Genomic DNA, 17,681 nt, shown 5'->3' with positions numbered 1-17,681 from the left:
GGACTTTATTTAAAAGTGAACCTTATCTAGTCCAAAATTACTTTTCTGTTTGTTATGATTAATTTTAATCAGACTGAAATGGGTGGTGAAGTAGGGTGGGGTAGTCATTTTTTTTTATAGTAAAGTGATCATTCATTAGACTTTGCGTTTTGAGTGGATAGTGAAAAGAGGCATTAAGAAATTTTAGTGGAACTAAATTTTAGAGGTGGTTCTGCTAAATCCAAGGTATTTATTTAGAAAGTTGAAGATGATATAAAATGAAATGCAGGAAAAAAGCACTTTGAATTTTATCTTATAAAATTCCTTACCAAAACTATTTATTAGTTTGATTCTCATGGACATTTAAGTCATAAAAATCCTTTCTCTCCAGCCCATTAAAAATATCACACCTAATAACATTAGGACTGTTATAGGTCATTGCTGATAGTAGAATTAAAAGTTTTGTTTTGTTTTGTTTTGTGGTAAGCGGGCCTCAGTGAATACCTAGTATCCATTGTTCATATGAATACTAGGTTTGCTGTGGCTTCAATGTAGTAAGGGAAAAGAATAGTTATGTGACACATATCTGGAGCAGCCTTTCTTTTTTTTTTTGGTCGTTGCAAAAGGTGGTAATGTTTAAGTTTTGATTAGCTAGCAGTGATTAACAGTACATTCCACCACCCCAGAGGTATTCTCTTTTACCTTTCACTGTTAAGCACTCTGTTTTATATATAAAGTTTGAAAAGCAAAAAAAGAGAGAAAGAAACATTCATGGTGTTTTATGGGTGAATAAAACAGAATTATTTGAGGTTCTTTATTTTCCAAATAGGGCTGGACCCACTCACTTATTTTTTAAGAACTGTGTTTAGTGTTATAATGGAAATAGAAAAGATGCTTGATGTATTTGTTTTCCGTTTAAATTCATATATTCATGATATAATTTGCATATGTAAGATAGCATAGTAAAATATTAAAGTAACCATAGCTCACCAAAGAGACAGAAAAGAGAACGTGATAACATAGGAGGGTACAGTACTGAAAGGAAAAATGAAAAGAATTAATAACTTTACTATTGAGTTCTGGGTAAATTTTGTGCTTTAGCAACAGTTTTAACAATCATGTGTGAGTACCTTAGTCACTGCAGGTCAATAAGATAATCTGCATTCTGTTTTCCTTCTATGGATCATTTTATAACTTTTTGTTAAGTTTGTGTGTTTAGAATAAAGGAGAAAATATAAAGCCTGATTTTGATTTTCCCTGTCATATTAGATCCACCTCTGCTGTGGAGACCAGTCACTGGGAAGTACAGAAATACCCTTAACCGGACTACTGAAAAAGGGTAGTACAGAAATCAACCATCGCCCAGTCACAGTTGAAGGTGCTTTTATTCTGGACCCTCCAAACCGAGCCAAACAAAAGCTTGCACCTGTTCCTGTGGATCTAGCCCCCACTGTGGGAGTGTCTGTGGCTCTGCAGAGAGAAGGCTTAGATGCCCAGGCAAGTAGTGACCCTCCTTCCCCTCCTCCAGCTTCTTCGATGTAGTTCATGATTAGTCACAAAAGTTGAGCTTCAGAAGCATTACCCCGCATAAGAAAGTATTTATTATTCTTAGGTAGTGGCCTCCATTATATGATAACCTCCTCTCCAAAAAGACCCTTGTGAAAAGTGCTGTGGCTTCTGCCGCATTTCATAGGTGACACTGTCCAGAGCCCTTCAGTCCAGTCTTTTCATGTAGTGAAAACCATTCCCCACACCCCCAGCTCGTAGTCAGTGACTGTGGCAGAAGAGGGACTACGGTAGAAGAGAATATTTTTAGACCCAGTTTCTGGTAATCTGCGTTAATGGATCCTTTTTGGTTGACTCAGCCTTAGCTAAGATAAGGTTTTTGGCTCAGTATTTTATAGTCCTCATACTGTCTCTAGGCAATAGAGACATTTATTTGAACATATATGTTTTTTGATTATATATAGCCCCAGAATCAACTTTAGTGTCATGGTTCTTTTAAAGAACTGATTTTTATGTAGGCTGAACTGAAGTGAGAGTTTAAAAAGACATATATGCATGTATTTTTGGAGGATAGTGGAGCAAAGGAAGAAAATCATACTAGACTTCTGGGTTTTTGGTTTTTTGTTTGTTTTCTAGTAATATAGACCTCCTTTGTATTGCTTTGGTAGGAATAACCATTCCCAAGGACACCTATGCCTGACTTCTTTTACTGAATATCCCTTCTTATGCATTAGGATGCATTTTGATACGGAGCTCTGGATATCATATTTCCTTCCTGTTCATCTTCCTTTTTATGGTCCTAGATGCTATAAGAAAATTTGCAAATTATGAAGAGAAATAGACTAGGAATGTCCAAACTGGGAAAGGAAGCTAATATTTTTTAAAAACAACATCACGATTTTTGCTTAATTATGAAGGAGAGTTCTTTGCAAATTATACTTTATTTAAAAATTGTTTTTAGTCTTTAATTGAATTAAAGACCCAGAATGAACATGAGCCACACCATTCAAAGAAGACAGTTTTCACCCCCACAAAGGAGAAGACACACACTGGGGCCAAGTCTCCACGCATGTCCCCTGTTCCACCTCACAGTCAGTCACCTCCAACAAGAGACGACGCAACAGAAAGTGAAGTGGAAAGCTTACAGTATGATAAGGACACAAAACCGAATCCAAAGGGTAAGGTATTCTTTTCACAGATCTTTTAGGTATAGATTTTTCAGCCATCTAATAAATGACTGTGCAAGTTTTCATGGGTGCTAAGTAAAAATTGAGTTTTTTAAAAAGCCAATGTAAAAAAAAGAATCAGATTAAAGTAATTGCAATTTACTTAACTTCATAACAGAATTTGCTAAAAGGTAAGAGAATTTTTCATTTATTTTCATACTAGAAATAGTAGCTTATTCAAAAGAAATTAAAGAATATAGTTCTTTCTAATAGATCGTTAGCAAACTCTTCAGTATCTCAATTTCACTGGAATTTTAGAGAAAAGAGATACTAACTGCCTCTTATAGTAAACTTAAAATAATCATTTTTGATCCTAAAGTTGAGACAGTCTGAGAATGCATATTTATCTGGTCTTATAAAATTTTTCCATCTGTTACGTAAGAATCTACAGTTAAATTTAGTAGTATAAATTGTAAGAGCAGTGGTGGATTAGGAGTTAGAAGTTCGGGTGCAAGTTATAGGTCTGTCACTGAGTAGCTATAGGACTTGGGCCATTCATTAAACATCTCTGGTGTATAATAGGATTGGACTAGATACCTCTGTCTTTTCAAGTTTTAGTGTTTTTGTTTGTTTTTAATTTTTGTTGGAGTATAGTTGATTTACAAACGTGTGTTAGTTTCAGGTGTACAGCAAAGTGAATCAGTTATTCATATACATATATCCACTCTTTTTTAGATTCTTTTCCCATACAGGCCATTACAGAGTATTGAGTAGAGTTCCCTGTGCTATACAGTAGGTCCTTATTAGTTATCTATTTTATATATAGTAGTGTGTCTATGTCAATCCCAATCTCCCAGTTTATCCCTTCCCCTCCCCTTTCCCCCTTGGTGACCATAAGTTTGTTTTCTACATCTGTGACTCTATTTCTGTTTTGTAAATAAGTTCATTTGTACCATTTTTTGATTCCACATACAAGCAATATCATGATATTTGTCTCTCTGTCAAGTTTTAGTTTTTTGTTAGACATAGTCTAACAAACTGCTTTTTAAACCCTAACCAAACTACTTTTTAAAAAGTGATGTAATTATGTCTGCAATAAGTCTCAAATACAACCCTTCAAATACTAAGCTATATTCACCTGTCTCTTAGAAATATTAGTGCCTGCCAGGCTGCTATCATACATTACCGCATTGGTACTGTATGCTTTTATGTTTTGCAATATATGTTGAGAGTGAGAGTAAGCTCTTTTTTTTACACAGTTCTATAATGGGAATTAAAGCCTACATAATATTGGACAAGTCACTTTAAGAAGTTTATGCCTCAATTCATATGTTTATAAAATCAGATAGTCAAGTCTTTGCTTGAAGGTAAATGAGATGATATCTTTAAATTATCTGAATAAACTTAAGAGAAATTGTTAGCAAACAGAATTTTTTTTTTAATTTTTATGTTCATTTTAGCTGTCAGTTCTTCTGAACCTGCTTTACTGGCCCAGCCAGTGACTACATCCATTGCTTCAGGAACAGCTTCAGGACAGAAAATTGCTGTTCCTGCAACATCACATCATTTTTGCTTTTCAATAGACTTAAGGAGTATCCGTGATTTGGAAGTTGGTTTTCCAGTCAACTGTATATTAAGGTATGATTTGATTTTGTTTCAGAATATTTTCTGAGGAGAAATGCCTTTCCTCTGTTTGGGGTTTGCAGAGGAGAAATGTCACCAAAGAAGTTATGACATTTGTTAAATCAGTGGACTAAAAGGGTGTAAGGCTATTATGTCCTAATGACTTTGAACTTAATCAAAGGTGGCATTGGTAGTATGAGAGGTAACAGTCTTGCCAGTAATTGTAGGTATTGATAATAATTTGTTAATGTTCCTTTTTAAAATATAGTGACTCTTGAACTTAAAGTGTATTGTTTCCAGAAAAGGTGCCATAGGTCAAAATAATGGGAGTATAGTGTCTGATTTTTCTATAAAACTGTGTTATAATGGGAGGTTATAGTCTTAATATCTACCTTTTATACCTATGAATCTAAAAACCATACCTAATGAACTGGAAGTGTCCACACTGTTCAGTTTAGAGAATTGAAATATATATATTTCAGTCAGTTAAATGGCTTTTACATAATGGCTTGTTTTTTTTGTTTTTTTAAATTTATTTATTTTGGGCTGCGTTGGGTCTTCGTTGCTGAGCTTGGGCTTTGTCTAGTTGTGGTGAGCAGGGGCTACTCTTTGCGGTGCATGGGCTTCTCATTGTGGTGGCTTCTCTTGTGGAGCACAGGCTGTAGGTGTGCGGGCTTCAGTAGTTGTGGCATGTGGGGTCCAGTAGTTGTGGCTCGTGGGCTCTAGCACAGGCTCAGTAGTTGTGGCACACGGGCTTAGTTGCTCCGCGGCATGTGGCATCTTCCCGGACCATGGATCAAACCCATGTCCCATGCAGGGAAGTCCTAGGACCAGGGAAGTCCCCATAATGGCTTGTTTTTAATAATATTACATTTCCATAGACTTTGTGGCTAATATATATATTAAATGTAATATAATTATGTGTTTTAGTTTGGAGTCTTTAGGTCCTCATAAATTACTTTGGAATAAGCATTAGCATTTGTAATAAAATTTTTGGTCTTTATTTGATTAAAATGAGAAAATCAGAAAATCTTTCCATCATCTTGGATTGCCATTCCCAGGAATGTCAGCAACTTCGCATTGCTTCCTGCTGTTATTTGAGGCATGTCTGTCTTTCAAATGCATAAATCAACTCCTACTTGTATCTAATTTTTCAGTTGTTTGATTCCTTATCAAGTTGTTTCCAAAGTCCTCTGAGCTTTGGTGTGAATAATGGACAGAATCAAAGGGACCCAGCACTGAGTTCACACGGTGAAGTCATAGAATGGAAGTCTGTCCTCACAGCCTAAGTTCTGCATTTTACCTCATGTTAGAGGCTGAGAATCATGACTAAAATGTTTTTTTAAAAATTGAAAGCCAGGAAAAAGTTTTCTGCCATAGACATAGCTTTTCTCACAGGGTTTATATAACATAGAACTGTTCCTTTTTCTCTCCTGCTACTACTACTGGAGAAACTGATCTTAGGACACTTAGAGATGATGTTGGCCAGAAGCACAGGGATGATCTGAGATTGGATGCTGTGAGGGAGGAGCCTTGAACAAGCCCAGTTAGAAAGCACATATTAGGTTTGTGTTTCTTGCTTGCCATAGGGCCATTTGTTTAATCATTAAGTGCCTACATTATGCCAGCAGTTTGTCCGGTATTAGGGCATGGGGCATATAAACAAAGAGCTCAATCTAGTGAAGACGACAGAGTCAGAAATATGTCAGTACATGAGGGAGGCTACTAGTTCACTTGACAAAGAAAAGGGAAAGAATATACTACCCCGAGGAAATAGGTATGATCCACTTAATACTCTATAGAAATCACTTGAGGACTACTGCTTCTGTCTTTGATTCATTTTAAGGCTTTTTTTTTAAATGTTGGGCATTTTATGTTTGATAGATTTTATGTTATCATGCTCTGTGTTGATATGAAATTGTAGTGTACAATTGTCCAATGGAATTTGTGAAATAACTGATATTAGAAAAAATTTAATGTGTTTGCTTTTTTTTTCCTTTTAAATCACTACATCTGTAGTAGGGGGTTAAATTTCTAGGGGATGAGCTCTCTGAGATGACCTAAATTCAGTTTATGTAATTGTGTAGGAATTGAGTTTATGAGCAGGATTCTTCTTGTAGGAAAAGCAATTTCTACTAGTAGAGTTTAAAGTCTAGTTTTATTAATGAATAACAAATTATAAAATGAAATTTAAGTGAGCATTACAATATCTCTATTTGGCTTTACGTACAAAATAAGTTCAGCAGTAGTCAGACATTCTTCTATTTAATCTGATGTGACTTTTATGATGAAAGAAAGTAATAGTGTTATGCCACTCTTTGATTCATCTGTAGTATATTTGAGTTGCTTTCATGCTTGCTTCTCAATTCAGAGACAAAATACTATGAATGCATCCTTTTGGAGTTGACTAAGGGTTTTTTTAGCTCATACAAAATCAGGACATTATTATATAAAGAAAAATCGGTTTAGAAATTAAATTTAGCAAGCATTTCTTGACAGTTTACTATATGACAGAAACTGTTCTGGGAGCACAAAGATGAAAAAGGTAAGACCCATGCCCTCAGGAACTCTTTTTTTTCCCCCCCCACATTTTAGTATTTATTTTTTTATAAAAATATTTTTGACATATTACATTGTATGAATGTAATGTGTACAATATGTTAATTTGCTACATTTGTATACCTCAGGGAGCTCTTAACAGATGGCAGCTCTGTCTTTGTTTAGTGGAGTCATTTTCACTTCTGAATCTTTGTCTTATTTGAAGTGTATCAAAGTGACTGTCTCTTTCTTATTTGGTGTATTGCCTTCAAAATACCAGTGTATACTCCTCCTTCCCCAGAGGATCTTGTAAAGGAACTTTGGAAACCAGTGCTGTGCAAATAATGCATTTTCTCTATAATTTTCTCTATAATTCTCTATAATTTCTGTGATTTTTATATCAACACTGAAAATATTTGTATAATTTTAAAGTTGGTGATAGGATTAAAACCATAATGTATTTGTACCATTTATCTATGAAAAAATTTTTATTTAATATTCATATTATACTTTTTAACAGACTAAATTTGTAAACTATAGGATTTTGTTTTTCTTAAATTCTAGGTACTCATATCCTTTCTTCGGAAGTGCAGCTCCTATTATGACTAATCCTCCTATAGAAGTTCGGAAAAACATGGAAGTTTTTCTTCCCCAATCTTACTGTGCATTTGATTTTGCAACTATGCCTCATCAGCTGCAGGATACCTTCCTAAGGTAATGTATACATGGTGTGTATGATATTATATTATGATATTATTTTCTCAAATCAACTCTTGAAAATTTGTATCATATTAACAAGAGGAATTCCTATATTTTTACATCCATAGCTGCTTATGCATTTGCGAATCTAGAAACAAATTTTAATCTGTGACACTTGTGGTTCCACTATAAAGTTTTATGTGGTTACGAGGGCTCTTTTTAGATTTTCATATCTTGTTTGCCTGAGTTGGGATATTAGAACTTTCTTAAAACAATATATGAATAATGAAGGAACCTTGAAAAGTAATCTTGCTTTTTCCTAATATAATATGTGATGATAAATAAACTGTTTAGTTTTTATTATTGATTTACTTAATGACTGTAATGCATTATTTGCTTTTTCTGTTTTTTCATCTATATAAAATGGAAATGTTGATCCAGCCATCTGAAATGGATTTGTGACGAAAAATGAGATCTGTGAAGTGTCTTTTTACTTTCTCAGAGTATTACAATTTGAAAAGAATTTTAAAAGAAAGAATGAAGAGTAACTAAACGTTATGTAACCATTTGTGGGAATAGTAGTGTTCGGAAGGGTTTTCTTTATTGCACAGGAAGAGGTGTAAAAAAATCTAATAGTATTTTCTGTTTGTTACCTGTGAGCCTTTACATTCCAGGTAGCAAAAACATCTTTGGCTACATTGAAGGAATTCAAAAATTTTAGTCCAGAAAAGCCTTAGTTCAGAGTTGATAGAAAAGCCTTAGTTCAGAGTTGATAGGTATGAACATATGTTTCTCTTTTCCTTTTAGGATTCCATTGCTGGTTGAATTATGGCACAAGGATAAAATGAGTAAAGATTTACTTCTGGGAATTGCCAGAATCCAACTTTCTAACATCTTGTCTTCAGAAAAAACTCGCTTTTTAGGTTCTAATGGTGAACAGTGTTGGCGACAAACTTTCAGTGAAAGCGTGCCTATTATAGCAGCACAAGGGTAATGCATTTCCTAGAGCTGGTCTTAGCTTTGCTTTTTATTCTGTTTAGCCAGCTACAACCTTATCCTTTCATGTCTTTTTTTTTTTCTGATCTTTTTTCTTTGACCTATGGGGGTTATATCCCAGTTTGCTCTTTAGCTTTCTGATACCTACTATATCCTCACAGAGTGAATCTGTGCTACCATAATACTGTTATACTTAGAGTGTTGAGTAAGTATTTCTCTCTCCTCTCTTTAGACTGATAATTTTAAGTTCAGGATCAGTTTGGTTTTTTTTAGCTTAGTAACTCAGGGTCAAATTTATAATGTATTTTTACATTATTTTGAATTTTTCTACTTGAAAAATATTTAAACTTTTGCCTCAAATATACTTGGAGAACGTTGCAAACGTTCGACACTTTTAAAAAATGAATATTCTTTTTTTGCCCTGAAATTCACTGCCACAGTGAAAAACTTGAGTTCACATATTTTACACAAAATCATTCAACAAATATGTTATCTTTTTATATTTAACAATAGAAATTTAAATTGACTTTAACCTTACATATCACATGCCTTTATTTTTAAAGCATAGTAAGACTGTAGAAGAAAATCAGGCCCAGTAAAAAGCTGAGATGTAGAAGTATTATTGGAATTTCTTCCCTTACTTTTCCTCATCCATGCCACTTTCAGAGAGTGAAGGGTTTAGTAGACCTTTATTCACTTGGAGATCTGGGAACAGGTTTTTAGAGAATCAGTTATTCTGGTTAACTGAAAATTCTTTTAAAAATCAGCATTCTTTTCTCTTATTGTAAGTAGAATATAATGAAAATAATCATTACTTGTTGGAAGTTATTTTAATGCTGATTGCTTTGAATAACTTTTATCGCCCTGCTCTGTAGACAGACGTTTTAAGAGATTTACCTAAGTGAAAACTTCAGAGATGATAGCACTTCATTTTATTTTATTCATTTCTTCTGAAATCTGACATTAGAAGAAGAAAATGTAAAAGTTATTAAGAGTTCTAATCATGTGGGATCCATTCATTAAAGCTTTGTTTGATTTAAACAAAGCCACATTTTTTTGTTGGTAGAATTTTATTTTCCTCTAACATTGTCCTTTTATTTAATGGTAAATGCTGCATTCAGGTTCTGTGATACAGAAAGGTATTCGTTATAATACAAGTAACATAATTATCCCACTTCTAGGATTTAATCCTGAAGCAGTGCTCATATCCAGTAAAAGATTTATGAACAAGGCTGTTCATTCCAGGCAAAGTAGAAAAAGAGTCTAGAATAATCTATATATAATTGAGTAGGGGAATTGTTAAGTTTTTAAAATTTTACTACATAAATTCATTAGTGTGTTTTACAGGCATTAAAAATTATATTTTTTAATTAATGTTTGTCATTACACAGGAGGAAAATGCAGGAGGATAAATGGGGAAAAAAGGACAAAACTGTATGATTTTATGTGCATGAGTACATGTGTATCTACAGATCTAAAAAAGAGGAAGGAAATGAAATTTTAGCAGTGATTATCTGTGGGCAGTGAGATATAAAATTTCTTTTTTATACTGTTCAGTTTTTTCAAATCTGTAACTGTTGTAGGTCATTTTGTAGTGAATGTAAGTATGTACTTCATACTGTGTTTGTGATCATATAATATCACATATATAGAAGGTCTTGAAGTCTGCAGAAGCTGTTGCACTTTGAGCAGCAAGTGTCAGGTGCAAGACATGCTGTCTACTCAGTGCTCTAGCATTGGGGAAGTAAAAGGAAATAATATAAAAGTGTTTCTATGAGTTTTAAAATATTTCTGATTTCATTTGTAGGTCAAATAACAGGATAGTAGATCTTTCTTACACAGTGACTTTAGAAGATTACGGACTAGTGAAAATGCGTGAGATTTTTGTGTCTGATTCATCTCAGGTATATGTCATTGAATCTTATGAAATTATTCTTTAAAACAGACCTAACGTGTATATATGCGTGAGTGTGTTTGTTTTAGTATGCTTCTTTCATTCATATCTTAGGGTGTATCTGCTGTACAACAAAAGCCATCTTCTGTTCCTCCAGCACCTTGTCCTTCAGAAATCCAGACAGAGCCTCGTGAAACCTTAGAGTACAAAGCAGCACTTGAGCTAGAAATGTGGAAAGAGATGCAGGAAGACATTTTTGAAAATCAGGTTACTTTTTAAATGTTACGTAAAAGATTTTTTGTCTATTTAGTATATTTTCCCTTCTCCATAGTAGGCTTTTCTCCCTTTTCCATTGGTACTCTGTCTAGTCTCTTTGAATTCAAGAATGCCTTACTCTTTAAAAAAATGAAGAATTAAAAATTACTCAAAATGTGACAGCTTCACAGAAGCCACTCAGAAAGGATTCTCCATGATTTGTGGGCAAAATTAGCACTGAAGGTTAGAATTCAGAGGTTAAGGACTTGAAGGTTTCTTTTAATTTCAAGATCTCATTTATCATACCCTCCTGTAAGCTGGAATCATTAGTTGTTAAACAAGAGAGGTAGAAAACAGCTATTAACTTTACACTGTCCTGAATTATACTCATATGGGTATTACTCACCTCAGGCATCCTCTGTTTTGTTTTAAATAAAATGGAATGTCTGAAAGAAATATATCATGATCAATATTAATTATTTAACTGAAAACAGCTGGTTTATTTATTTGAAATATTTAGGGTTTCTCTTTTTTACTTTATTTTTCTTCCTTTGACAGCTAAAGCAGAAAGAACTGGCTCATATGCAAGCTCTTGCAGAGGAATGGAAGAAAAGGGACCGAGAGAGGGAATCACTAGTAAAGAAAAAGGTAATGACTTTTATAAAAATTGAAGGAGGAAAGAAAGAATATTAATGATAGTATCTTCTATATACATTAAAGAAAATCTCTGGAAGGAATAACTAATTATAGTGGTTATATATTGGCTTGGATAAAGTGAATGAATGGGTCAGGGATAGGAAGAAGGGTTTTCACTGTAAGTTGTTTTGTACTCCTTAGATTTTGAACCCTGCAAATGTGTTATTACCTGTTCAAAAAGTGAATAAATATAGAAAGTGAATACTTTAGAGAAGAAGCCTATCTCTGTATTTAAAAAGAAAATAGAACATTTAAGTATATATATTACATTATAATCTATTAGTTAATAAAAAGGACCAAAAACTCTTAAGCTGTTTTAAAAGATTGAATCATGAAATGTTATAAGTCACATCTTTTAGAATGATAACGTGAGACCATCTGATCTTATTCCAGAAAGCCAAAATTTAATATTTATCTATTTATACTCAAGGTATTGAGTAAAACAACCCTGAAAATTAGACTTGTCTAAAATATTCCAAATTCAAGTCTGTAAAAATACTCTCATATTAGTGGTTAATGAAATGTCTATAAATGGGAGAAGACCATGGCAGAGTAGTTGCTACACTAGATCAAGAGACAGGACAGGGTATGGACTAGAAAATTCTTTAAAGTATTTTTCGGCCATTTATATTTAATTATTGACGTGCTTGGGTTTAAATCTATCTTGCTCTTGGTTTTCAATTTGTCCCATACATTCTTTGTTTTCTCTCTTTTCCTGCTTTCTTTTGCATTCATTGAATTTTTCTTTTTTTTTTTATGATTCCATTTTATTTCTACAGTTGCCTTATTAGCAATATCTATTTCTTTTTTTAGTGATTGCTGTAGGGCTTACGGTATGCATCTTATCACAGTAAGCCTTCAGATGATACAGCACATTTAGCTTTTAAGACAAGTTAATCTTTGAGCCATTTTTTAATGTGACTGATGTGTTTTTCAATGTTGATGCTTATATGTAAAAGCAAAATATATGATGAAAATAACTCAAAGTATGGAAGTGAGGAAATGGACAAACACTGTTGTAACGTTCTCATACTATTTTACTAGTTTAAGCAATCACAATCGCTTTCCTAGATAACTACGTTTACCTCTTTATTTATTTTTATTTTTATTATTATTATTATTTTCAGCCGCACCGTGCGGCATGTGGGATCTTCCCCGCTCGGGATCAAACCTGTGCCCCCTGCATTGGCACTGCGGAGTCTCTGCATTTACTTCTTAACTTGGTATCCTGTCCTCCATTACTGACCCCTGTAGCTTGAGATATCAGCCAAGAGTAGAGGAAGTCAGATTATGTACTCCTCCTCCTTAAAACACATCATACTCCTCATCACATTTAGAATAAAACTCGAAGTTCTTACCAGGACCTACAAGGCCTTTTGTAATCTGTCCCCTCGCTTTCTCTGTGACCTCATCTTCTGTCAGCCTTCTGTTCACACAGTCTATTCTAACCATCTTGGCCTCTGTGTATTTCCTCAAACATGCTAAGCCACCTCTCTCCTCAGGATCTGTAGACTGCTTTTCTTTCAGAGATACTTTCTGGTTTCTGCTCAGAGTAATGTGAGCGAGGCCTTCTCTGACCACTGTATCCAAAATACTGCTCTCTTCCCCTGCCCCCAGGCACTAACTGTTCCCTCATTCTGCTTTACTTTCTTCGTAGCATTTACCTACTATTATATTAAATACTCACTTCTTTGTTTATAGTTTGTCTTCTCTGAGAGTATAGATTCCACATGACTTTGTTTTGCCCAGCATCTGCTACGTATACAATAAATATTTGTTTAAATTAAAAGGATAGGGCTTCCCTGGTGGCGCAGTGGTTGAGAGTCCGCCTGCCGATGCAGGGGACACGGATTCGTGCCCCAGTCTGGGAAGATCCCACATGCCGCAGAGCGGCTGGGCCCGTGAGCCATGGCCGCTCAGCCTGCGTGTCCGGAGCCTGTGCTCCGCAACGGGAGAGGCCACAACAGTGAGAGGCCTGCCCGTGTACGGCAAAAAAAAAAAAAAATTAAAAGGATAATGAATGATTTCAGGTTTTATAGTTTTGAGTTTGAGATTTATGGGGACTCTTGGCATGTTCAGCAGGTATTTGGATTTACAGGTCTGCAACTCTGGAGGGGGGGTTGAGTTTGCAAAATAAATTTGGGAGTACTTCGCATCTGTGATGGTACATGGATAAGATGTTTGGGTTGCCAGAGGACGAACATATGGTTTGAATACTTCCTCCCCATCCTGTTTACCTGTCTTTCTATAAGGCTTTTTTACATGTGGCACTCAGAATTTGACACACTTATATTAGTGATTTGGTTAAGAATTTAAAGATGAACCAAAAATCAGTGGTAGAGTTAACAGAATTAATAAATGATCTTGCTTGGTTGGTATGTTGAGCTAAATCATCAAAATAAAGTTTAATAAAGAAAAATGTCATTCTGTAGTCAGAGTAAAACATTCACTTGGACAATGGGTGTAGTTATTCCAAGTTTAAAAACAAAGACCTTGGGGATTTTCTTTGACATAATGAACAGTGTGACTAGGATCCTCAGATAGCAAATGCAATTTTAGATGGAGTTAAAATTAGGAGACATTTGTTGACCTGTCTTTAGCAGTGCACATTCTTTAGTCTCTGAACTAGTGAGATCACATCTGGGTACCTTTTTTTTTTTTTTTGCGGTAGGCAGACCTCTCACTGTTGTGGCCTCTCCCCTTGCGGAGCACAGGCTCCAGACGCGCAGGCTCAGCGGCCATGGCTCACGGGCCCAGCTGCTCTGCGGCATGTGGGATCTTCCCGGACCAGGGCACGAACCCGTGTCCCCTGCATCGGCAGGCGGACTCTCAACCACTACGCTACCAGGGAAGCCCCCTGGGTACCATATTTTTGAAAGGACTTAGTTTAGAATGTAGACTCCAGATTAAATACAAGTATTAGAGGATGTGGAAATAATAACATGTGAATAATAGTTGACGCTTGTGCTTATCTTGGAGAAAAAAAGACTAGGAGGATGTATGATGGCTATCACTGGAGTCAAATATGTGAAGATACTTTTTTTCTTCCCAAGGGATAGAAACAGGATTAAAGGCTTAAAAACAGGGCTTCTAACGAGCATCAAACCCAGGCTTGTAAAGAGAAAATCAGGTTGGGGCCTGGGACCTGGAGACTTGTTGGTGAGGAGGACAGAAAATTTGGTTCAGAAAGTCCTAGTAAATATGATCAGTCTGAACTAAAAGGTAGAAAACCATGAGAGAGGATCCTATACAGGCCAAGCAGGTAGACCTGTATCCTTAATGGGACTCACATCCTTAAAGACAGAGCAGAGCAGGACTTTAGGCTTGTACAAATTGGGGTACTAGGCTAAGGTCCCAAGCAGGAACTGTAGCTTCAGAAGCAATTAAGAACTCAGTTGTTTAAACTGTAATAAAGGACTAGATCTCAATAATAGGAGAACTGACTTGAAACTGATTGGTGATAGCTGGCCTATCACCAGTCTTAGTTCCAGAGAAAGAGCATAAGTGACTAAGAGGGCTTCAGAAAAATACTGGAATATTGAGCAAGGCAGATTTTTAAGGAGCTAAGTTTTTACTAAAACACAAGATTTTACTGGCAGTCTAACTTACCACCCAGTGGGAGAAGGGCTTCCTCAGGAGACTGAATATTACTAGAGATACCCAAGCAGAAGCTAGATTGGCTTCCTTCCTTAGAGTATAGTGGAAAGAATTTCTGCTTTGAATTGGTATATGTAATTCATGATTTTCCTAGTCTCAGATCCTCTGTTTCAGTAAAATCATAATATATGCATTTTTGAATTTGTGTTTTGAATTTGGGGAAAAGATAACTTTTATTATATTTTAGGTTGCTGAATATACTGTTCTCGAAGGAAAACTTCAAAAAACCCTAGTTGACTTGGAGAAGCGAGAGCAGCAGCTGGCCCTTGCAGAATCAGAGGTACTCTATTCATCTATCATGCCTTTATTTCACAGAATCCATATGTTAAATTCATACCATTCATTTGTTTTTCCTTTGTACTGTATAAAGTATATTTCATGGAAATAGTCTTTCAGACATTATGGAGAAAACTGCTATTCAACTAGGTGAAGCATGTTTTATATGTTAGAAGGTGAGGAATTAGGTAGAAAACTGTTATTTGAAATTCTTAACTATTATTCATTCAGCTTTGGCTGACTTTTGCAATAGTGGAGATTTTTGGTTACCTTTGCAATTATGTGGAAGGAATGGATAGTTGCACTACCTAGAGAAAAGAGAAAATGTAGTGTAGGCTCAGGGACCTAGAATCATGATTTCGTATTTCACTAAGAAGGGAATATACCTCCTTCTTGCCTATTGAAGATTAGATCCCAAGAAAGGATAAACTTACGTTAGTACCATGCCTAGTTAGCATTTTTGTTAGGTCTTATTAAATTGTACCCTAACTACTTTTTTAAATTACTATAAAGTTCACCTCAAATTATTAGAATTTCTTCCTTGTGAAATATTATATGCCCCTTCCTTACCCAAATGTTTCTTAAAATTTTCTCAGCATATCACCCTAGCCTTATCTCTGCACATTTTCGGCAATTTCTAAATTGATTTAGATTGTTAAACCTAAACATAATGTGTATTTGTTCCTAATACTAAGGCTTTGTTATCTTCTATGTGATTAGGTAAAAAATAAGTTTCTAAAGACATGAAGAAACTTGGGCATATTTGCTTACATAATAAAATGGGTTTATTCAAATAGGGGTTTTAAGCATTTAGGGCCTTTTCAATTGAATTTATGCATCATATATGGATTTTGGGATAATACTTTGTATTTTAGGAGTAAATGATTGAAAATTTATAATTTAGTACACTTAAACATTAACTCTCTAATACCTGAAAATGATATAAAAATCACTTCATAAAATATTCTGAACATTTGACCATATATAAGGGTAATAGAATATTGACTAGTATAATGCAGGTAGTAATAGGTCAGCCTCTTAAAGATGTACCTGTTTTAAGCTTCAGAGAGAAAGAAGGGAACTGAAATCAGAACGTGAACGGAACCTGCAAGAACTCCAGGACTCTATCCGTAGGGCCAAAGAAGATTGTGTTCACCAAGTAGAACTAGAAAGGTTGAAGATGAAGCAACTAGAAGAGGATAAACACCGACTTCAGCAACAGGTTGGATGAAAATACCTGTCATCTCTTTAAACTTAGAGTTTATTTGCATTCTAGAAATAATAGAAATCATTCACTAAGGAGTTATAAAAATTCCCAGTAATTTGGATTATTAATCACATTTACTACACTGAGAGTCAAATGTAAGTTGGATCTTCTTTTCTTGAAAGCTGAGGACTATATTGGAATAATCTTACTTCCCTTATAATTATTTGTATGAGATTGTGCTATATTTTAGTTAACTCTCATCTTAAAATTTTTTGCTCCTTTGAGCAAATGTAGATATTCTTCATATATCACTGGACCAAGTTCAGTTAAGAACCAAATTTCATGAGAGAATTGTCTGTGCTCCTTTCCATTTTCTCACCTCTCAACCCATCCACCTCAGCTTTCCATCCCCATTGTCCCAGCCAGCCAGTTGTCAGAGAAGCCACCAGTGGGTGTTTTTCATTTCTCATCTTACTCAAACTTACTGACAAACTTATTGACAACATCAACACTGTTGTTCTTATATATTCTCTTCTCTCAATTCTATAACATCACTCTTCTTGTTTTTCTCTACTTTTCTGGCCATGCCTCAGGTCTGTTGCAGGTTTATTTTCCTTTATCTAGCCATTAAATATTGGACTTCCTCCAAGCTCCAGACTTACACTGTGCTAAACAATCTTATTCGTGCCTGTGGTTTCAGAGACAATCTGTATCTCTGAGACTTGTGCATTTATATCCCAAACCTTTCCTTTGCACTCTCAACCCATTTATCTCATTGCCTTTTAGACATCTCTACTTGGGTGTCTTAAAGGCATTTAAAACCCACCATGATCCTCCTGTCCATACTTGACCTTGCTGTAAGTATTCTTTGTGTCAGTAATGGACCCCTGTAACCTGTTCTTCCTGTCGCAGCCTGAGTGATACTTTTGAAATTTGGAATCATGACACCCTCCTCTAAATTCAGGGTTGTCTTAATGCTCATAAAGATCAGAATTACTACCTAGCCCTACCAGTCTTTGCATAGTTTGGACCCAGCCTACCTCTCTCACCTCGTCTCCCACTCTTTCACCTTTTCTGTGTGCTCTCCAGCCACACTCGTCTTCTTCAGGTCCTCAGGCATACCATGCATGCTTCACCCTTAGGATCTTTGTGTGTGCTGCTTTTTCTTGGCCTAGTGAACTGTACTAAC

At 35.2% G+C, this 17,681-nt stretch overlaps 1 protein-coding gene across 2 annotated transcripts in view; it reads left to right on the top strand.

Moving 5' to 3' along the window:
- The window catches only part of CEP120 (centrosomal protein 120), a 79,160-nt gene that overhangs the window by 27,923 nt on the left and 33,556 nt on the right, over positions 1-17,681 (top strand). For both annotated transcript variants that reach the window (XM_079917146.1, XM_079917147.1), the window contains 10 exons: positions 1,249-1,476; positions 2,447-2,663; positions 4,112-4,289; positions 7,377-7,526; positions 8,319-8,501; positions 10,315-10,411; positions 10,516-10,668; positions 11,215-11,304; positions 15,197-15,289; positions 16,346-16,507. In XM_079917146.1, coding sequence (XP_079773272.1) covers positions 1,249-1,476; positions 2,447-2,663; positions 4,112-4,289; positions 7,377-7,526; positions 8,319-8,501; positions 10,315-10,411; positions 10,516-10,668; positions 11,215-11,304; positions 15,197-15,289; positions 16,346-16,507 — 1,551 coding nt within the window. The remainder of the gene's footprint in view (positions 1-1,248; positions 1,477-2,446; positions 2,664-4,111; positions 4,290-7,376; positions 7,527-8,318; positions 8,502-10,314; positions 10,412-10,515; positions 10,669-11,214; positions 11,305-15,196; positions 15,290-16,345; positions 16,508-17,681) is intronic.

This window comes from Stenella coeruleoalba (assembly GCF_951394435.1).
Source record: "Stenella coeruleoalba genome assembly, chromosome: 3".
Lineage (NCBI taxonomy): Eukaryota > Metazoa > Chordata > Mammalia > Artiodactyla > Delphinidae > Stenella > Stenella coeruleoalba.
This window is presented reverse-complemented; position numbering and strand designations above follow the sequence as displayed.